Here is a 17,428-nt window from a genome sequence, read left to right as displayed (position 1 = left end):
ATTGCACAGAGGAGGAAACTGAGGTTCAGAGCAGGTGGCTCAACTGAGAAAACAGCTAGGAAGTGGCAGAGCTGGGGTCCAAACCAAGCCCTCTGCCCCAGAGCCTCCCCCCTCGCGGCTGCTCTGTGGACGTGTGGACGCCGCTGGGCTAAAGCCCACAGCACCTGGGACCCAGCGATCCCGCTGCCCGGGAAACATCCAAAAGGACTGAAAGCAGGGTCTCAAAGAGATTTTTGCACACCCACGTTCACAGCAGCATTGTTCGCAACAACCGACAGGTGGGAGGAACCCAAATTTCTATCAACAGATGAGTGGACAGCAAAACGTGCTCTGTCCAGATAATGGAATATGATTCAGCCACAAAAAGGAAGGAATCTGGGCCAGCCCATTCTGCTTCAGCAGCCCGGGGTTCACCGGTTTGGATCCCGGGCGTGGACCTACCCACAGCTCATCAAGCCATGCTGTGGCAGGCGTCCCACATATAAAGTAGAGGAAGATGGGCACGGATGTTAGCTCAGGGCCAGTCTTCCTCAGCAAAAAGAGGAGGATTGGCAGCAGATGTTAGCTCAGGGCTAATCTTCCTCAAAAAAAAAAAGGAAGTAAATCTTGTCACATGCTACAACGTGGATGAATCTGGAGGACATTATGCTGAGTGAAAGAAGCCAGTCACAGAAGGACAGACACTGTGGATTCCACTCACACGAGGTCCCCAGAGGAGTCGCGTCCACAGACAGTAGGATGCAGGGGGCGGGGGGCTGGGGAAGGGGTGGGGAGTTAGTGTTCCGTGGGGCAGAGTTTCTGTTTTGCAAGATGGAATCGTTCCGGAGACGTGTTTCACAACAATGTGAATGTACTTAACATGAGCGAACTGTCCTGAAAATGGGTAAGATGGTGAATTTCCTGTTGTGTGCTTTTTACCTCAGTGAACGCACACACACCCATCATCGTCGTCACCATCAGAGGAAGAATTGCCCCACTGTGTGGCACTTTTCAGACACCCACTGGGCTGCCGTAAGCCTTTGACCGCAACCTGATGACAGACGGCACCGATGGTCCTGGTTCCTCGCTCTGCGTGTCCTCACGCCTCTGCCAGGTGGCCCTGCGGTCCCTCTCACTGAGGCCGGAGAGTCTCCCCAGGGGCCCCTCGAGTCTGAACGGGGCTCGTGACTGGCTTTCCGTGAAACAGTTCCAGGGTGCTAGTTCCCTGCTGGGCCGTGCGGGCCGGGCCCGTTTCTGCCTGTCCTCCGGACCCCCGGCCCCGGGGTCACACCCGGGCTAGGCTGCCGGCGGAGAGGCAGAGGGCGGGGCAGAGGTCTCACAGCCGCCTGGGCCGAGGCCGTCCTCCACCAGCCAACGGCCAGCTGCCTCCAGACGCGTGTGAGCCCGGCTGAGACGGGGAACCCCGCTGAGCCCAGCCCCATCGCTGCCCTGCAGACTCGCGAGCCAAAGAGACGCCATTGTTTGAGGTCACTGACATCTGGGGCCATTTGTCACTCTGCATCGTTTTGCCCAGAGATAACTGATACAAACTCACACAGAAGGCCTCCGTCTGTTCGTTCGTTCATCCAACTGTTCAGAGGGGGCTCAGACTAAGACCCCAGCAGCCCTGACAGGGTGATGAGCGCTGCAAAAGCTTATGGAGGGGCTGCCGGAGAGGGGAAGGGCATGTAGCCAAGGCCTGGGGGGCCAGGGAAGGCTTTCTGGAAGAGGAGTTCTTTTTTTTTTTTTTTTTTTTGAGGAAGATTAGCCCTGAGCTAGCATCTGCTGCCAATCCTCCTCTTTTTGCTGAGGAAGACTGGCCCTGAGCTCACATCCGTGCCCATCTTCCTCTACTTTATATGTGGGACGCCTACCACAGCATGGCTTGCCAAGCGGTGCCATGTCCGCACCCAGGATCCGAACCAGCGAACCGTGGGCCGCCGAATCAGAACATGCGAACTTAACCGACGCGCCACCACGCTGGCCCTGGAGAAGTTCTTGAAGGAGGTCTGAAGAAGTGAGAGACAACGGGTGGGGGTTGTGCGTAGGCAGAAGCAGAGGAGGGGGCCCCGGGCGGGAGGAGCAAGGGCCGAGGCTCTGGCTGGTTGGGGACAGAGCCCGGCTGCTTCGAGAAGCGCGAGGACATTGGGAAAGTTGCGCTACGGCCGTTTTGGAGCTGGGACTGGATCCGGCGCCCCGGGGGGATGTCAGCCGCATCCTGCCAGATCCGATGTGCACTCGAGACCGGCACTGGGGGTGGTGGGGCGGAAGAGCTGTCAGCCGAGCGTGCGATTAGCCCCAGCCGGCCGTGAAGGCTGCCCGGACAGTCAGTGCACCGTCCCCAGGTCACCAGGAGGTGCCGGTGCCCGGCCATCTCAGCTGCCCTTTCCCGGTCTGGCCCCCTCGTGAGCAGTGATGCGCACACTAAGGTTGTCCAGGGTCCCGCTCCATCGTCATGCTGGCTCCCCAGGGACCACGCGGTGGCAGAAACGAGGGTCTCTGCCAAGTGCCCTCTGTCTCCCCACTAATGAGCAGACCGCCGGCGGGTGCAGAGGCCACCCGGCCCCCTCGGGAGCCAGGACGCCCCCCAGGCCACATCCAGAGTCGCCAGAGGGCGCATTTGCTGGTTCTGGGCAGGGACTGAGGGCAGCGAGAACCGTCCTGCCAACCCCATCCAGACATGGCCACCTGGCCCCGCCACCAACGCCCTACCCCGGCAAGACCCCCCAGCCACCAGCCAGGACCATCCGCTGGCATCCGTCACTCCAGAGAAGAGAAATAAAGCCACTGCCATTTCGTTGTCCCGGGATTAATGTCCCTGCTGTGAAAACAAACGTCACGTCTTCCCGCCAACATTTATTTTTGATAAATGCTGTGACTCTGCCTTGACATTTCAGAAGCAGCAGGAGACCGTTACGGGGTGACGATGTTCTATTCCACTGACATTATCTCTTAATTATAACATGCAAGTAACGCTGGAAAAAATGGCCCAGAAATAGCTCGTTTAGAGTTGCTGCGCTCTGCCCTGTCGGGGAAATGCTGAGCAACTTCATTCAGCGCTTGCAAATGAGGGGAGACGAATGGATCTCGGGGGGCCTGTGTGCGTCCTGCCTCTTCAGTGACAAGGCCCAGGGGTGGCAGGGAGGCGAGGATCCCAGGGCACCGGCTGGACTCCCCTGTCCCCGGGCCCCCGCCCCTCCATCCCCATCTCAGACTCAGAGGGCGCGTCACCCCAGCGCCAACCCGCAGCCTGCCAGCTCCAGCCCCGCGAAACGGCTCACGGTTTAGCGCAGAGGGGACGGTGGTGATTTTTTTTCAGGAAATTAATTCCGTTCAGGGGCAGGAAGGTCGAGGGGAGAGCCGGCAGGAGGAAATCCCATTTAGCAAATCCTCTGGGGCCTTCAGGGCGGAAGAAAGACTCGCCCAGTTCAGAGGTCGCGGGGTCCTGGGGGGCTGTGGACATGGAAGGAGCTCTCAGGCTCTCTGGACGACATTTGTGGGAACCTGACACGTCGGGGGCAAGAAGGGCCACGTGGGTTCATGGTGGAAAGCCTCGCCGCTCCAGACACAACCAGCGAGAACTCAAACTCCAGCAGCGGTTCTCAGCTGGGGTGGCCCCGGGGACGCCGGGCTGTCTGGAAACAGCTCGCTGGTTGTCACGACCAAGGGCTGGGGCTCCTGGCGTCTGGTGGGTCGAGGCCAGGGGTGCTGCTGGACGTCCTGCAGCACCCAGGGCAGCCCCCCATGAAGAATGATCTGGAACTAAGGCCGGGGGGCCCAGGCTGAGAACCCAGGGCTGTGGGAGAGAAGGTGGACCGGCAGGTGGGGAAGTCGGGGGCCTGGGAGAGTCTGGAAACGCACCTCCCGTCTCCAGCTCCCGAAGGAGCCACACCTGCAAAGCCCCTGGGCCGCATCAGACCCCGGGCTCTGCCTGCAGGGGAGGGCGCAACCGTCACTGTCCCTGTTGCCTCCGTCGCCCCCTCTCCGTCTGTTCACTCCCCGCTGGTCAACGCTGCTTCTCAGGAGGACACCCTGAGACTGGGGCGCTGGCTTCAAGTGGCCACAGAGTGGAGACGAGGGGCTCCGGGCTGTGGGACATCCCCAGGGGTCCATGCGCTGCCGACGGGCCCCCAGAACGTGTTCCCATGTCCGTGTCTGTGTCCAGGTCGGCCTCCGCCAGCGTCTAGGAGGCTCTCCCAGGAGTTCAGGCCCGGAGCGGGATCACCGGCTCAGGGGCCACCAGGGCACAGCAGCCTTTAGTGAGCGAGGCTGGCCCGGGCGTGACCTGGCACCCGGAGGACAGCGGGCAGGCACGTGGGCCCAGCGTGGCCAGATCTCCGGATTTTGTAAGAGTAGCTGAAATACAGATTTTTTATAGGAAATCTCTTGATTTTACAATATTGGCTGCTAATTTCAGGGTTTTCTCTCCCCTTTAAACACTGTGTGAGCCAAAGTCAACATGCTGACAGGTGCCAGCTTGCACCCTTCTGTCTGGTCCAAGGTCATTCCTTCCCCTGGGAGGTGACCCCACACCAGCCCGGAGTTGCCCTGGAACTCACCTGCCCCGGGGGCGTGGCCACAGGCGGCCCCCCACCAACTGGCTCCCCAGGGGACGTGCACCTGAAGGTCAGGGGCCTTTAGCTGCCTCTGACCCCCCTCTGCCCCCAGGTCCATGAAGCCACCTCATACCAGCTGGCCACCCGGCTGAGTGAGGTCCCCTCTCTGAGCCTCAGTCGCCGCATCTGTGGAAGCGGGACGAGGACAGCGACGGCCTCTGTGGGACGTTGTGAGCAAGCGTGGAGAGCGCACGCAGGGCCCAGCACACAGTAGGGCCTCAGTCCAAAGGGCAGAAATAATCAAAACCAGAAAGGATAAAAAGTCGCCTTGGCTGGCGTCTCCAGGAGAAGGGAGGGGAGACGAGGGCTGTGCTGTCCATGTTCTTCTCTTGCTCCCAAGAACGTCGTGGGGGGCCAGCGCAGGGAACACACATAGGATTTGGGGGGCAGAAGACCTGCGTTCGAATCCCAGCCGCCTCACTACCTCGCTGTGCAGCTTTGGACAGCTCACTCAACCTCTCTGAGCCTCGGTTTCCTCTTCTGTAATATGGGGTGAATTCCTCCTTGCAGAATTTGCGTAGGGACGAAAGACGTGAGATAAGGCAAGCACTAAGCACGGAGAGTCACTTGAAACACGAGGGCACCCCTCAGAAAGGCCCGGCGTCCCCTTCCACCACCGTTCCTGGGTTATGCATCGAAGGGGGCAGAGCGCGAGTGGACAGCCTGCACCTTCAGGTTTTCTGGGCTGTGCGGTGACCTCCTGTCCCTCCTTCGTGCCGAGGTGACTTGTTTCAGACTCGTTTCGCCTGCTCCCCAGGCAAAGTCAGTATCGGCCTCGGCCCAAGGCCGGGCTCAGCTACTGATGTCACCGTGGGCGACTAGGCCGGAAACGGTCACGATCGCCGCAGTCCGCCTGCCACCTCCTCGAAGGGAGGGGCTCCCCATCCCGGTTTGTCCCACGGGCGGCAGCTGCAGACGGGCCTTCAGTCCCCGTGGGCCCAGCACGGGGCGCCCGGCTCCATCTTCCTCTCACGCCAGTCGCTAGAGCGGCTGCTCCGGGGTCTGGGACGGCGGTCTGCTTTGTTCTCCGCTCAGTTCCCGGGGCCCGGAGCCGGCCGCCCAGCCAGGTGCTCCGTGAGCGCGTGCTGACCCACGGGAGCAGGGTCTGCGGTTTCTGCGTCGCACGTGCCAGGCCCCTCCGTGCATCTTCCATCGCTGCCCCCGAGGCTCCTGGCGGGGCGTCTGGGTCAGGATGGCCCAGGGACGCCGCGGTGACAGGCAGTCCCAGGTCTCGGCAGCTAGCGTGACCGAGGCTGGCTTCCTGCTGCTGCTTCAGAGGTCACCCTGGGGCTGTGCTCCTCGCTGTCCTCCTCTGGGACCCGGGCTGACGGGCGGCCAGCACCGCAGACACTGCATGTCGCAGGGCAGAGAGGAGGAGGAAGAGTGCTGAAGGCTCGCAGCCCTGCAGCCCCAAAAGTGACAGAGGTGATTCCCATGTCTCAGCTCTCAGCCACGATGAATCACACGGTTCCACCAACCACAAGGGAGCCAGGACGTGCCATCTTCCCAGCTGCCCAGAAGATGACAGTGAGAACTATATGGTGTACACACTACTGATGGCTACACATGGGTATTCTTATCCCCATGTTTACAACTGAGAATGTTGAGGCTCAGAGAGGTTAAGAGACTTGCCCAAGGTCACACAGCTACTAAAAAGTACATCCAGGATTCACACCCAGTGCAGTCTGACTCTAGGAACTTGTGTCTCAGCCATTACCGTTTACAAACCCCAAAGTGCGATTCGTTGAACCCTGTTTGTACGTAAGATGAACACATTCAGTGAATCACGCTGGCGAAAGACACCCACATACACACCTCCAGAAAGGGGCGTGCAGCCCCAGGCATTTATGCCTAAATTACACAGTGAACAAGTCCTGCCCCAAATCTGACAGAGCTGGGCCTAAGACATGCTTCATTTGGCCCACAGAGTATTTTATTTAATTAGAATCTGTTGCCAATAATTAAAAATCAGGAGATTTTACATTTTTTAAAACCATCTTCTTTTGAAAATTCAAACAAAAAGGAAGGTGCAGCAACTCTGGCCTGTGTGCCTCAGCGGGTCAGCGGGCGGGAGGCCAAGCTGGGCTCTGGACGACGGCGGGGCCAGAGGGTCCCTAGCCCAGAGCCCCGCACCAGAGGTGCCCCGCGCCCAGGCCCGAGTGAGGTCAATGGCGGCGCCTGCTGGTGATGGGCGGCATTACAGCTCGGCTCCACTAGACCCTGCAGCCTGCGGCCGTCAGGGCTTGTTCCAAGACCACAGAGCAACACACTTCAAAGTCTTTCCACACTATTTTCAGCTTGAAGTGCATAAATCCTGCTTCTGTACACTCCTCACGAGCACCCATGAAATACACAAGGCAGGAATTAGAATTCCCGTCGGACAGAGGGAGGCGCAGAACAGAGAGATCGCAGTGGCGTGCCTGAGGGACACAGCGGCCTCTCCAGCAAACAGCTCCAGCTCCCACCCCCTGCCGCCCACCTCCTCGCCGAGGCTGACATCATGGGGGAAACCATGTCCTTCCCTCAACAGCTGTTGCTGCCGCAGTCCGAGACCACAGGGCTGAGCACACCACCAGGCATGACCAGAGAGGCTGGTATCCCGGCTGGGCGTCTCCATGCCCTAAAAATGGAACGAATTCCTGCGGCCCAGGGATAGCAGATGGGGCGGGTCGCGGAAACAGACGGAGGAGCCCAGAGCCCAGAAGAACATTCCACAGGCCTGAACCACGGCCGCAGGCTGGCCACCACGTTCATACCTTCCACGCCACGCTGCTCCCTGGCCATCTGCCGGGATGTCCCCCGGGGGAGAGGAGCCCCGCTGCGTAATGGAAGCCGAAGAGGCAAATGAGATCCAGCTTGCAGAAATGTGCATCGTGGCCCTCGTAGCTCAAACATCTGTTCCTGAAAGACGAAAACAAGCAGCTCCATCGCGAGGGCCCCTCCTCCCTCGGCCGAGGGCTTCCTTCTGGATGTTGTCAGGCTCGCTGTGCCCAAGGCTTCATGCAAAGGTGCCATGAGATCCAGAAACGCCAAGACACTGCCCTCGGGCCTCCCCCCACCCTGGGAAGACACCCAGGCCTGGACCCTCAGAGCTGGAGAGGAACATGGGAAAGACCCGGCCCCGGCAGGGACCCTCTTCAGAAGTCCCGGGCTGCCCCTCCGCCTCTCCTGCCCTCCCTTTCCAGTTTGCTGTGGGGTTTGGAGAGCCAAACCCTATTTTTAGGAATGTTTATGCTCCCTCCGCTCCTTCCCCCTCCTTCGCGGCGTCTCTGGAATGAGCCCGGATGGTCCCCTGTGCCGAGCTTTTCCAGCGCGTTGGGCACAGGCCTGGCATGCAGTCTCTTCCCAGATGGAGCTGGGCTCGCGCTTGGGGGAAATGAGTCTTGCGTTCTCCTTGGGTCTCCCCGGCTTCCCGGATTCTCCCGAGTCAGGGCCTGCCTGCAGCTTTGGCTGGGAACGACGCTCCTCGAAGCCGGTTTCCCCAGCGCCATTCCAGACGGGCCGAGAGAAAGGAGGGGTCTCTGGCTGCCAGCAACAATAATGACCCGGGTTAACTGGACCAGGGGGCGTGCAGGGCAGAGGCCGGGGGCGCAACCCTGGGACTCGGCTACCAAGGGTCAAATCTGGACTCCCACGCTTACCAGTCATAACACCTGAACACGTACTTTGCCTCTCTGTGCCTCAGTTTCCCCATCTGTAACGTGAAGAGGAGGATGGTAACAGCACTTTCCTGGGTTATAAGGAGATGAAACGAGTCTAGGATGTAACAGTGTGTGGCACACAGCAAGCGCTCAATAAATGTCAGCGATGACCTGTCTTAGGAGAGGAAGCCGGCACAGGGGGCCCAGCTCCGGCCCCGCTGAGCCGGGAAGGGCCGGCGTCTGAGACTGTGCATCTGTTGCACAGCCGCAGTTCCGATCGGGTTGGGGCCATCCCGGGGCCAAGGGCGCGCACGGCGCCGGGGCGCTGCGTCCCCCCAAATCATGGTCAGACCCAGGGCCGCTCTCAGCCGGGGCGCAGCGTCCGGTCCTGGAGCCCTGCCGCCCGACGGAAGGTGGCAGCCCTGTCCCCGCCCGACGCGGCCCCTGCTGAGCGACATCTTACGGCGTTTCCACGCGCGGAAACCGGTGGCTCGGTCGGTGTGAACGCAGATGGAGCCCGGGTTTGCAGCCCGGCCGTCGGATTCTCATTTTGCACTTTTCATACATCCGGAGCCTCCAATACAGACGAAGCTCAGCCCCTGAGCCACAGAGGGGCCCGTGGACCCCGGACCGCACATGGTGGGCACACAGCGGCCCCGGTGGCTGAGGCCTGCACTGCCGGCCGGGGGGCTCTGGGGGGCGGGGGGGGGCAAGGGGGGGATAGTGGGCTGGGGGCAGCCTCACCCAAGTGGGTCACATGCTTCTCTCCCGCAAGTCACACCCCAACCCCTGCCCCCATCACCGGCTCGTTTACTCTACACGCACCGCCTTGCACACCCCACGGGGCCAGCCACCTGCCCGGCGCTGGGGACGCGGCGGGATCCCCAGGAGGGAGGCAGAGCGGGCCCAAGGCTCCCATCCAAAGGAAGATGACACCGCGCAGGGCAGGGACTCGGGGCCGGAGAGCAAAAACCAAAGGGATGCAGCCGCCCTCGCAGGGGTCACCTAGGAATCAAGAAGAGACGAGAGGCGAGGAACATGCCTCAGTTTCCTCACCTGTACAAAGGGCCTGAGGCTGCTGCAGCTGCCATCTCGGGTGCTCCAAAGGTCCTGCAGCAAGAGCGGGCGAGGGGGGGGGGGGCAGGCAAGAGAGGTCTTATAAACTGCGGAGTGCCACCTGCCGGATCCCTGCGCATCCGCACCTGCCCCTAGGGGAACCCACACTCAGTGCAAACAGCCGTCACCTTCACTCCCCAGCTTCAAACCTCCAGTGCTCCCCATTGTACTTAAAATCCAAACTACGGGGCGCTGCCTGACTGGGGCCCTGTCTGACCCTCCACCCTCATCTCCCTCCAATCCCTCACCATCTCGCTAACTACACTCCAGCCATGCCCACTCACTTCTGAACTGCATGTTGCTGCCTCAGGGCCTTTGCAAATGCAGTTCAGTTCCCAGTTCCTAAAGTGCCCTTTTCCAGATTTCTTCAAATCCTTCAGGAATCAGCACAAACGGTACTTCTCAGAGGACCCTTCTGGAAACACTCTCTCATCTAAGTAGCACCCCCCACAGACACCTCCTCACGTCATGTCGCTTTCCTGGCCTGGGGGCTCTCTGGAGTTACCTTATTCCTTCACTAGCTGCTCTGCTGTCTACCCCACTAGCAGGTAAGCCGCGAGGGCAGAGACCAGGCCTGCTTGGGCCGTCACTGTTTGCTGAGGCGGCTGACGCTGGTGCTCTAACGGGTCCGAACAGATGCCTTTGGACTGTTTTCGTGCCCCAGCTTTAGTGCACTTTCACGCTCCAAAACCAGTGCCCGCCGGCGTCCTCGGGGAACTGTCCTTGGGCTGCTGGAGCCCGTTTGCCCCCCTGGGACACCCCGTGGCCAGGAATCTTTGTCTCAGCCCCTGGCCTGCGGGATCGGATGCAAAATAACCCCCGAGATATGCGGAGCGTCCTGCACCGCGCGCGCACCAGAGGACAGCGGGGAGGAATGAACGCGCGCGTGCGCACAGCCCTCTCCGAGCGTGGAGCCCCGCAAGCGCCCTGCACACAGTGGGTGTCTGATAAGCGCTTGCTGGGAGCCCGGCATCTGCCGTCTTTCACGGTGGGGGGTCCTCGACCCCGGAGAGGGCGCTCACGCATCCACTTCTGCTCCACCCTCGCGCGGTTCTCAGACCCAGAGACGGCATCTTCGCTCCCGGCTCCTGGACGGGAAACCGAGGCTCAGAGAGGTCGTAGGTTTCCCCAAGGCCACCCCGCGCCTGGCGCCGAGCAGGGATGGGCACGCAGGTAGCCTGCCGCCCAGGCCAGAGAACCCCCCTATCGTGCTAAGGAAGAGCAAACGCCACGTGAGCCCCGCTTTTATTTGAGGGGCGTCACTCTTGCGCACAAGACCCTTGAAAGGAAGGGGTCAAGACTCCTTTGAAAACCTGAATATTACGGAAACGCTTCCTAGAAAAAAAATGCTCGGACACAGGCATAAAATGCGATTTCTTGAGATTACAAGTCCCTGAAGCTGGGCTGTGACCCTAAGTAACGTGTCCCCCCCGACCACCATTTATGGACCACCCGAGAGGCGAGAACGCGGGCCTCCGCGCAGCCGGTGTGCGCAGCTCGCCCCCCAGTGGCCGATCCCGGAATTGCCCCGAAGCCCGGCGCCGCGGCCGCGGAGGGGAGGGATTTTCCCAGCAGCCCCCGGGGGACTTGATGTCAAAATGCGGAAAAGCCGCACGTGGATGTAGGCAAGGGAGGGACCCTGAGACGGGTTACATCTCAGGACGACCTCTCAGGCCACTGCACGGAGAGGGGACCACACGGGACACGCGGGGAGCCAGGAGAGCGGCTGGCCAGCCTGGCAGGGCCCCCAGGGGAGACCCCGCGGCATCCGTCAGAAGGGCTCCGGATCAGCGGGCCTGAACGCAGAGTCCCCACGCCCGAACCATCGCGCGCGGCCACCGGCTCCCCTGAGCTCCACGCTGACCCCGCCGGGCAGGTATTACATCATTCCCATCTTCTCTCAGAGGAGGAAAGCCACCGCCGTGCCGTCACTCAGTGCGTGTGAGCGCTCGATAAATATCGGTGGAAAGAATGGCCGTCTGTGCGGGCAGAGGAATGCCGAGCGATGAGAATAATGGTCTTGGTTAAGCATCTTCCAGTCTCGGGCACAATGGCAGGTGCTGGGGGTTACATTACAGGCCCTTGGGGCTGGGGACTACAGCAACTGGAGTTAGGATTTCTAATATTCTAGAACATTCTAGCCTCATCTAGGGTACAGTTACAGTGCCTCAGAAATTCCAAGACAGGGAAAAGCTGAGTGAGCAGAAGCAATCAGGGGGGCTGCCTGGAGGAGGGGGCATGGCTGGAATTGAGCCTTTGATGATGGTGAGGACTGAAAGGAGGGAAACCTTCCACACAGGAGTCACAGTTATCCCACAAGCAGAGCGGGAAGATGGGGGAGTCGGGACACGATAAGGGACAGGGCAGAGTCCCTGAATGCGGCAGATCTAGCGGTACCTGCATGAACACCTTTAACAGCGATGTATTTGTTTTAACAGATACTGGACTCGCCCATTGGACCCACAAGTTCAGATACAGCTGCTTTTCTTTGAAAAGAAAATTCTTTAAGTGAAACAAGCAAGTCAAATTAAAGAAAAATATTAAGTTGGTGGAGTCCCACAGTAGGGGCGGTTGGAGTGTAGGGTGAGGGCCTGGGCAGGAGGCCTCAGAGTCAGAGACACTCCTGAGGGCTCTTTCGGCAGACGCCACGCTGACGCAGTGTCCCTTAGGGTGTCCGCAGTCGTCCTTCCAGCCGTGGGCCGGAGGGCAGTTTCCTCTCTGAGCCCCGGATGAAGGAGTGGCGGGGTTTAGAGACCAAGGTTGTACCAAAACCAATCAGTTTGAACCTTACAAAGATGCTCAGAGGCGAGATGTGCACATAGCGAGGCACGCAGAGGGCACATTCGGCGCTTCTGTCCTCTGTCCCCTTGGGACATACCTGCACACACACACACACACACACACACCCCAGAATGTTTCATGGGGATTTTTTGGGTTTTTTTCTTCATGAGCTGGTAGAGTTGAATGCAAAAGTCAGAAATGTCCCTAATGAGGCTCCCACCCAGGGAGGTCACTAGTGATCTGCCGAACGCCAGGGACCGCAACGCTCAGGAACAGACAAGGGTTTACGGGAACCACCTTTTGGGCCTGGAGCCGTGAGCTTTGGCCCGCCATCTCCCTGAGAGCAGGCCCAGGCCCCAGGGGCCGGCCCCCTGCCCCGTCACCAGGCCCCTGGCCTCTGCAGCAGGCAGATGCAGCCCCCCACCCCCCAGCCCCACCAGGGGGACACCCCAAATACTGGTTTCGAGAACGAATCTGGAGATTGCGTGATCCTTTTGCAAGTAAGGGGTTTCCACTTTGCTGCTTTCTGCAGAAGTGAAGGAAGGTCGGCTGACAGATGAGTGACACTGCTTGGTGATGACAGGTCACCACCCGATTTTTTCCCTCCACTCAGGAGTTAAGAACTGAGTGCCCTTGCTATAGGCACATTCCTTCCGCTCCTGGCTACTTATTTGTGTAAACAAGGCTCCTCTATCTTAAATCTACAAAAATCAGAACACAGCTGCTGCCATTGTCTCATTCTGGCAGGAAGCGTAGTCGTTCGTGGGTACGGGGTGGAGGGGGCGTCCTCCTCATCTCATCGTGAGATGTGTTTCCCAGCAAACAAAAACCCCAGCAAGATACCCCTATGAATGATTAAAATTTTAAAAACTGAAAATACCAAAGTGCCGGCTAGCACGCAGAGCCACCTCTCTGGCAGGAGCGCAGGACGGCACAGCCCCCGTGAGACTCTGGCAGTTTCCATGGGACCCAGCACTCCCAGCCGAGGCATTTCACCCATGACAAAGGAGAGTGTGTGCACGTCACTGTTGGTAGCAGTCTGTACTCGTAATCGCCCCAAACTGGAAACACTTGAAATGTCCTTCAACTCGTGAATGGTTAACAACCTACGGTAAATGCAGGCCATGAATGCTTCTCGGCAATGGGAAGAAACCACTAGGGTCCAGGCGGCCGCTGGTATGCATCTGAGACAAGACGCTGGGGAAAGCAGCCAGTCTCTGAAGGCTTCATGCTGTACGATTCCGTTTTTGTGACTTTCTGGAAAAGGCACAGCTCTCTGGTCGCCAGATGTGAGGTCCTCTGGCAGGGTTTTACGACGGGGGGAGCGGGACACGTGGAGGGAGGATGGCCTCCCTCTGTGTCTTGGCTGTTGGTGGTCACTCCGATCTATATGTGTTACAATGCTTAGAACTGGAGACACACACCAACTCTATCCATTTAAAGATATATAAGATACATACAAGAAGGAGATACATTCCAACAAAGTTTATTTCTTTGATATATAACAAAATGTGAAACATGTCGATACCGCTGATCAATTGTGTACCCAGCGTGGAATGGCCGTCCAGACCGGAAAACATTTAACCTTTATGGTTACGTGAAAAAATCAAAACATCTGTTCAACTCGAACAGATATCCATGTTGCAGAGATGTTCAATAGAATGATTAATAAAACTTAAAGGCACAGATTATGTAACATTTAGCTAAAATTCTAGGGGAGAAGAAGGAAATACACGTTCAAGGGGGGAAGGCTAAAACTTCTGACTACGAGAGCTTGTTCATGTATTTTTTTAAATCTCTGTTGAGTGTCAGCTCGCCGTCATATCTAGAGCTCATTGGGTCCATTTCCAAGAACGATGACATGGTTTTATTTCAAAACTTCAATGACGACAATATGCAGGAAATTCATCCTTTGCAACTATTTACACGTGAGAGAGAAGGTTTTTGATGTCAACACTCCTGGGGGCGGGCGTGCCGGGCACAGAGGATCAGACCCAGGGCAGCCTCGAGCCCAAATCTGGGGAAGTCGTGGGTCCACCTGCCACCACCTTGAGGACCCAGCTCCTGCCCCGTCTTCCGTGGCGTCATGGTATCCCTGACTGTGGCAGGGTCATTTGGAAATGTCCAGTAAGGAGAAAAAGGCTGGCCCAGTGACGGTGTGTCCCCCTCCGTATGCACCCGAGAGAAACTCGTCCGAGGGCGTTTCAGTCACCGACACATCCCGACTCCTGGGGCCGCCCCTGTGAGTCACAGGTGCTCAGCGTTCACTGAAGAAAGGAAAGGACGCTGTGTCGCAAGAGGGGAAAACCAGAAACGGCTCAGAGCCCACCAAGGGGGGAATGCATCAGCACCTGCAGCTGACCACGCGGCCGTCAGAGAGCCAGGGGCTCAGCACGCAGGAACAGGGAGCAACGTTCCAAGACAGCAACACATGAACAGTGGGCAACTGGGGTAGAAAAAACCAAGAATGACAAATCCTAACAGATAATAATAACGACGGCAAACTTATGTGGCCCCTGCCAGGTGCCAGCCATGTTCTGAGAGCATTTCGTGTGTCAATTCGCTGGTGCTATTATCTCCATTTCAGAGGTGGAGAAACTGAGGCACAGAGCCGTCGAGTGACTTGCCCAAAGTCACAAAGCCAGTAACAGGCAGAGCTTAGATTCAAACCCAGGCCATTCCCCTCACCCACTTCTCTCTTCGCCGTTTTTGTAACAAGAAAAAGCGAGAGGTCAGGGCGGCACTAGGTGTGTCCTGCAGGCACGTCGATGTGTGTGTCAGTGCATGGACAGCGGCCTGGCGGGCTCCAGGCCGTGGGCCAGGGACTTACCCTGGGGCTGGGGCCACGGTCACGAGGACCCACTCTTTCTAGACAAGACGTGCATTCCTGCGGGATTGATCTGAAACGCTAAACGTACACAAGCTCAGGGTTTTAGAACAGCACGCAGCCCGTCCGTGACACCCTTGCGGCAGCCGCCAGAAAGGAGCTGCTGACCACGGAGAGAAGGGCCCAGAACTCCTGAGGAAGCGCCCCCCCCCCCCCAGCAAACAGGCTGTCACAGATGTAAGCGGTCACTTTTTTAAAAGGTTTATTACTTCAATATTGCATTATTTTTAAAAGAAGATAAAACTCATTTTTCTTCCAGTAGAAAAGAGACAGAGGCTTCCGCAGAGACCAGGATCGGGGTTCCCACCCGCCCAGACCCCGAGCTGCCGGCCCCTAAATGCTTGGGGCCCCGGGGGACAGTCGGGACAGAGCCCCCTGCCACGCAGCCGGGGACGGCCAGCTCAGGACAGGATGATGTCAGTTTAGCTGGAGAGGGACCCAGACACCACACGGACGCCTGGGGGACATCAGGGGGACCCAGGCCTGCAGGGGGCCCCCGGTGACGCAGCCCCGCTCAGCTGGTTGGTTTTGGGGGGCCCGGGTGAACGGGCTTGCCCCCACCGGGACGGGCGGACAGCGGGTCCCAGCTGGATGCTGAGCCCAAGCCCTCTGCCCACCTGGCTTTGGCACAAGAAGTCTGCACCCCTGGGTGGATGTCGGGACAGGAGCCAGCCCCTCGGAGGAAAAGCGGGGTCCCCGTGGGTGGGCCACCAAGAGGGGCTGCAGTGTTTTGAGACTGATGGAGAGGACGACTGGGGAGAGATGGTGTGAGCTGTCAAGAGCTCCCCCAAGGGAGGGGACCCAGTGCCCACAGCACCTGTGGCCGTGTCTGGGGGTCACTTGGAGAGAAGGTTCCGGAACAGTCCTTGTTGATGAGGCTCTCCCTGAGTCCTCTCAGCAGCAGCTCCATCCCTGAGCTTCTGCATACACCTGTGCACACGTGTGTCCATGTGCTGGGGGATGTGTAGCGTGTGGACATGCGTGTGGCAGTGGGGGGCTCAGGCCCTGGGACTGGGGGCTGTCCGCGGAGACTCCTGAAGAAGCGGGGTGCGGGGGCCGGGGAGCTGTTCTGGCTGAGCCGCCAGGCTGGGCGAGCTCACAGCATCTTTGCAACCCTGTGGAGAAACGGGGAGCTGATGACTGGGCCCAGCCCCCGAGCCCCACCCGCACCGCACCCCTGCCCGCCCGTCCCGCAGAGACGCCCACCCGTCCCCGTCAGCAGCACGTCCATCAAGCAGACGACGGAGCTGGAGGGGCCTGCAGACTCAGGGTGCAGTGACGAAGGCCCTCACCTCCAGAACACCACTCGCCCTGCCCCCACCCCATTTAGAGATCGGGAAACTGAGGACCAAAGGGACTTGCCTAAAACACCGAGACAGGCAGAACAAGGGGTCCAGGGCTTATGTGCAACACTGTTAACCCAGAGCCACTGGAAACCACCTAAGTGCCCATGGGTAAGAGCGGGCACAAGACGGTACTTGACATGGACAGCGGTCACCCACCGAAAAGTAAGGGGGAGGCAGCGCAGAGGGACACACACCCTGTGACAACACTCAGGCGGTTTTTAAATTATCCATTGTCCACGGATAGTGTATACAGATTTAGAGGGGAAAATCCACACCGAATTCCCGAGAGGCTGCCTCTGGGGAGCGGGGGAGGGGAGTGCCTTGGCGAGAAGGGCAAAGGTCACACTGGGAAGCAGTGGAACAGGGTGAAAATTAATATTAAAAATGTTAACACAACGTTGTTGAGTTTGGGAAGAGGGAACTCAGATATTGTCACTTATCCGGTTTCAAGTTTTTTTAAATTTCTCAAAAAAAATGTTTAAAGACAGCAGAGATGGTAAGAATGGGGAGCAGCTCTTCACCCCCCCACCCACCCCCCACCCCCCCCCCCACCCCCCCCCCCCCCCCCCCCCCCCCCGTGAAGAAGGGAGAGGCCTCCACGCCCCCACAGCTGTGGCTGGGAAGCCCCAAGTGCCCCCACGGCCCTACCGCCCACTCTCGACTTGCTCACAGCCCCGCGGGCCTGCTCCACCCCAGGGCAGGACAGGGGCGGCTCCTGGCTCCTCTCCCTCTGGGACGGACACCAGGCTTCCTGGATGGAGCCAGGTTCAAGCCCAGGGCAAGGGGGAGGCCAGACCAGAGTGACACCAGCCCCCATCCCCACCACCACACGGAGGCAGCATGGGACACCCGGGGGGCCAGGATCTCAGCCACGTGGGCAGAGAGCCACGATTCAAGAAAGCCTCGCTAAAAGCAAAAAGGGGAAACTGCTTTCCCAACAAAGACACACGTAACAGACCCTGAAGGAACCAGAAGGGGAAGCAGATTCCTCCTCCTCCTGTTCCCTTCCACTTTTGTTCAAATGAGGAATGAGGACTTGGAATGGGAGAAAGATGAATGAGA

At 58.9% G+C, this 17,428-nt stretch overlaps 1 protein-coding gene and 1 long non-coding RNA gene across 7 annotated transcripts in view; both read right to left on the bottom strand.

Annotated features, from left to right (window-relative positions):
* Positions 1 to 8,918, bottom strand: part of LOC123288128 (uncharacterized) — a 96,098-nt gene extending 87,180 nt beyond the window's left edge. The window contains exon 1 of the long non-coding RNA XR_011505299.1: positions 7,352 to 8,918. This is a non-coding gene — a long non-coding RNA (uncharacterized lncRNA). The remainder of the gene's footprint in view (positions 1 to 7,351) is intronic.
* Positions 8,919 to 15,205: 6,287 nt separating this feature from the next.
* SCARB1 (scavenger receptor class B member 1) overlaps positions 15,206 to 17,428 on the bottom strand; it is a 70,943-nt gene continuing 68,720 nt past the window's right edge. For all 6 annotated transcript variants that reach the window (XM_014862600.3, XM_014862598.3, XM_070515853.1 and 3 more), the window contains one exon: positions 15,206 to 16,135. Coding sequence is in view for 3 of the 6 variants with exons in the window: in XM_014862598.3 (XP_014718084.1) it covers positions 16,019 to 16,135 (117 nt within the window). In the remaining 3 variants the exon portion in view is untranslated. The remainder of the gene's footprint in view (positions 16,136 to 17,428) is intronic.

The sequence above is a fragment of the Equus asinus genome, chromosome 8, assembly GCF_041296235.1.
Source record: "Equus asinus isolate D_3611 breed Donkey chromosome 8, EquAss-T2T_v2, whole genome shotgun sequence".
NCBI classification, from domain to species: Eukaryota; Metazoa; Chordata; class Mammalia; order Perissodactyla; family Equidae; genus Equus; species Equus asinus.
The sequence above is the reverse complement of the archived record's forward strand: the minus strand, read 5'-3'. Positions and strand labels throughout refer to the sequence as shown.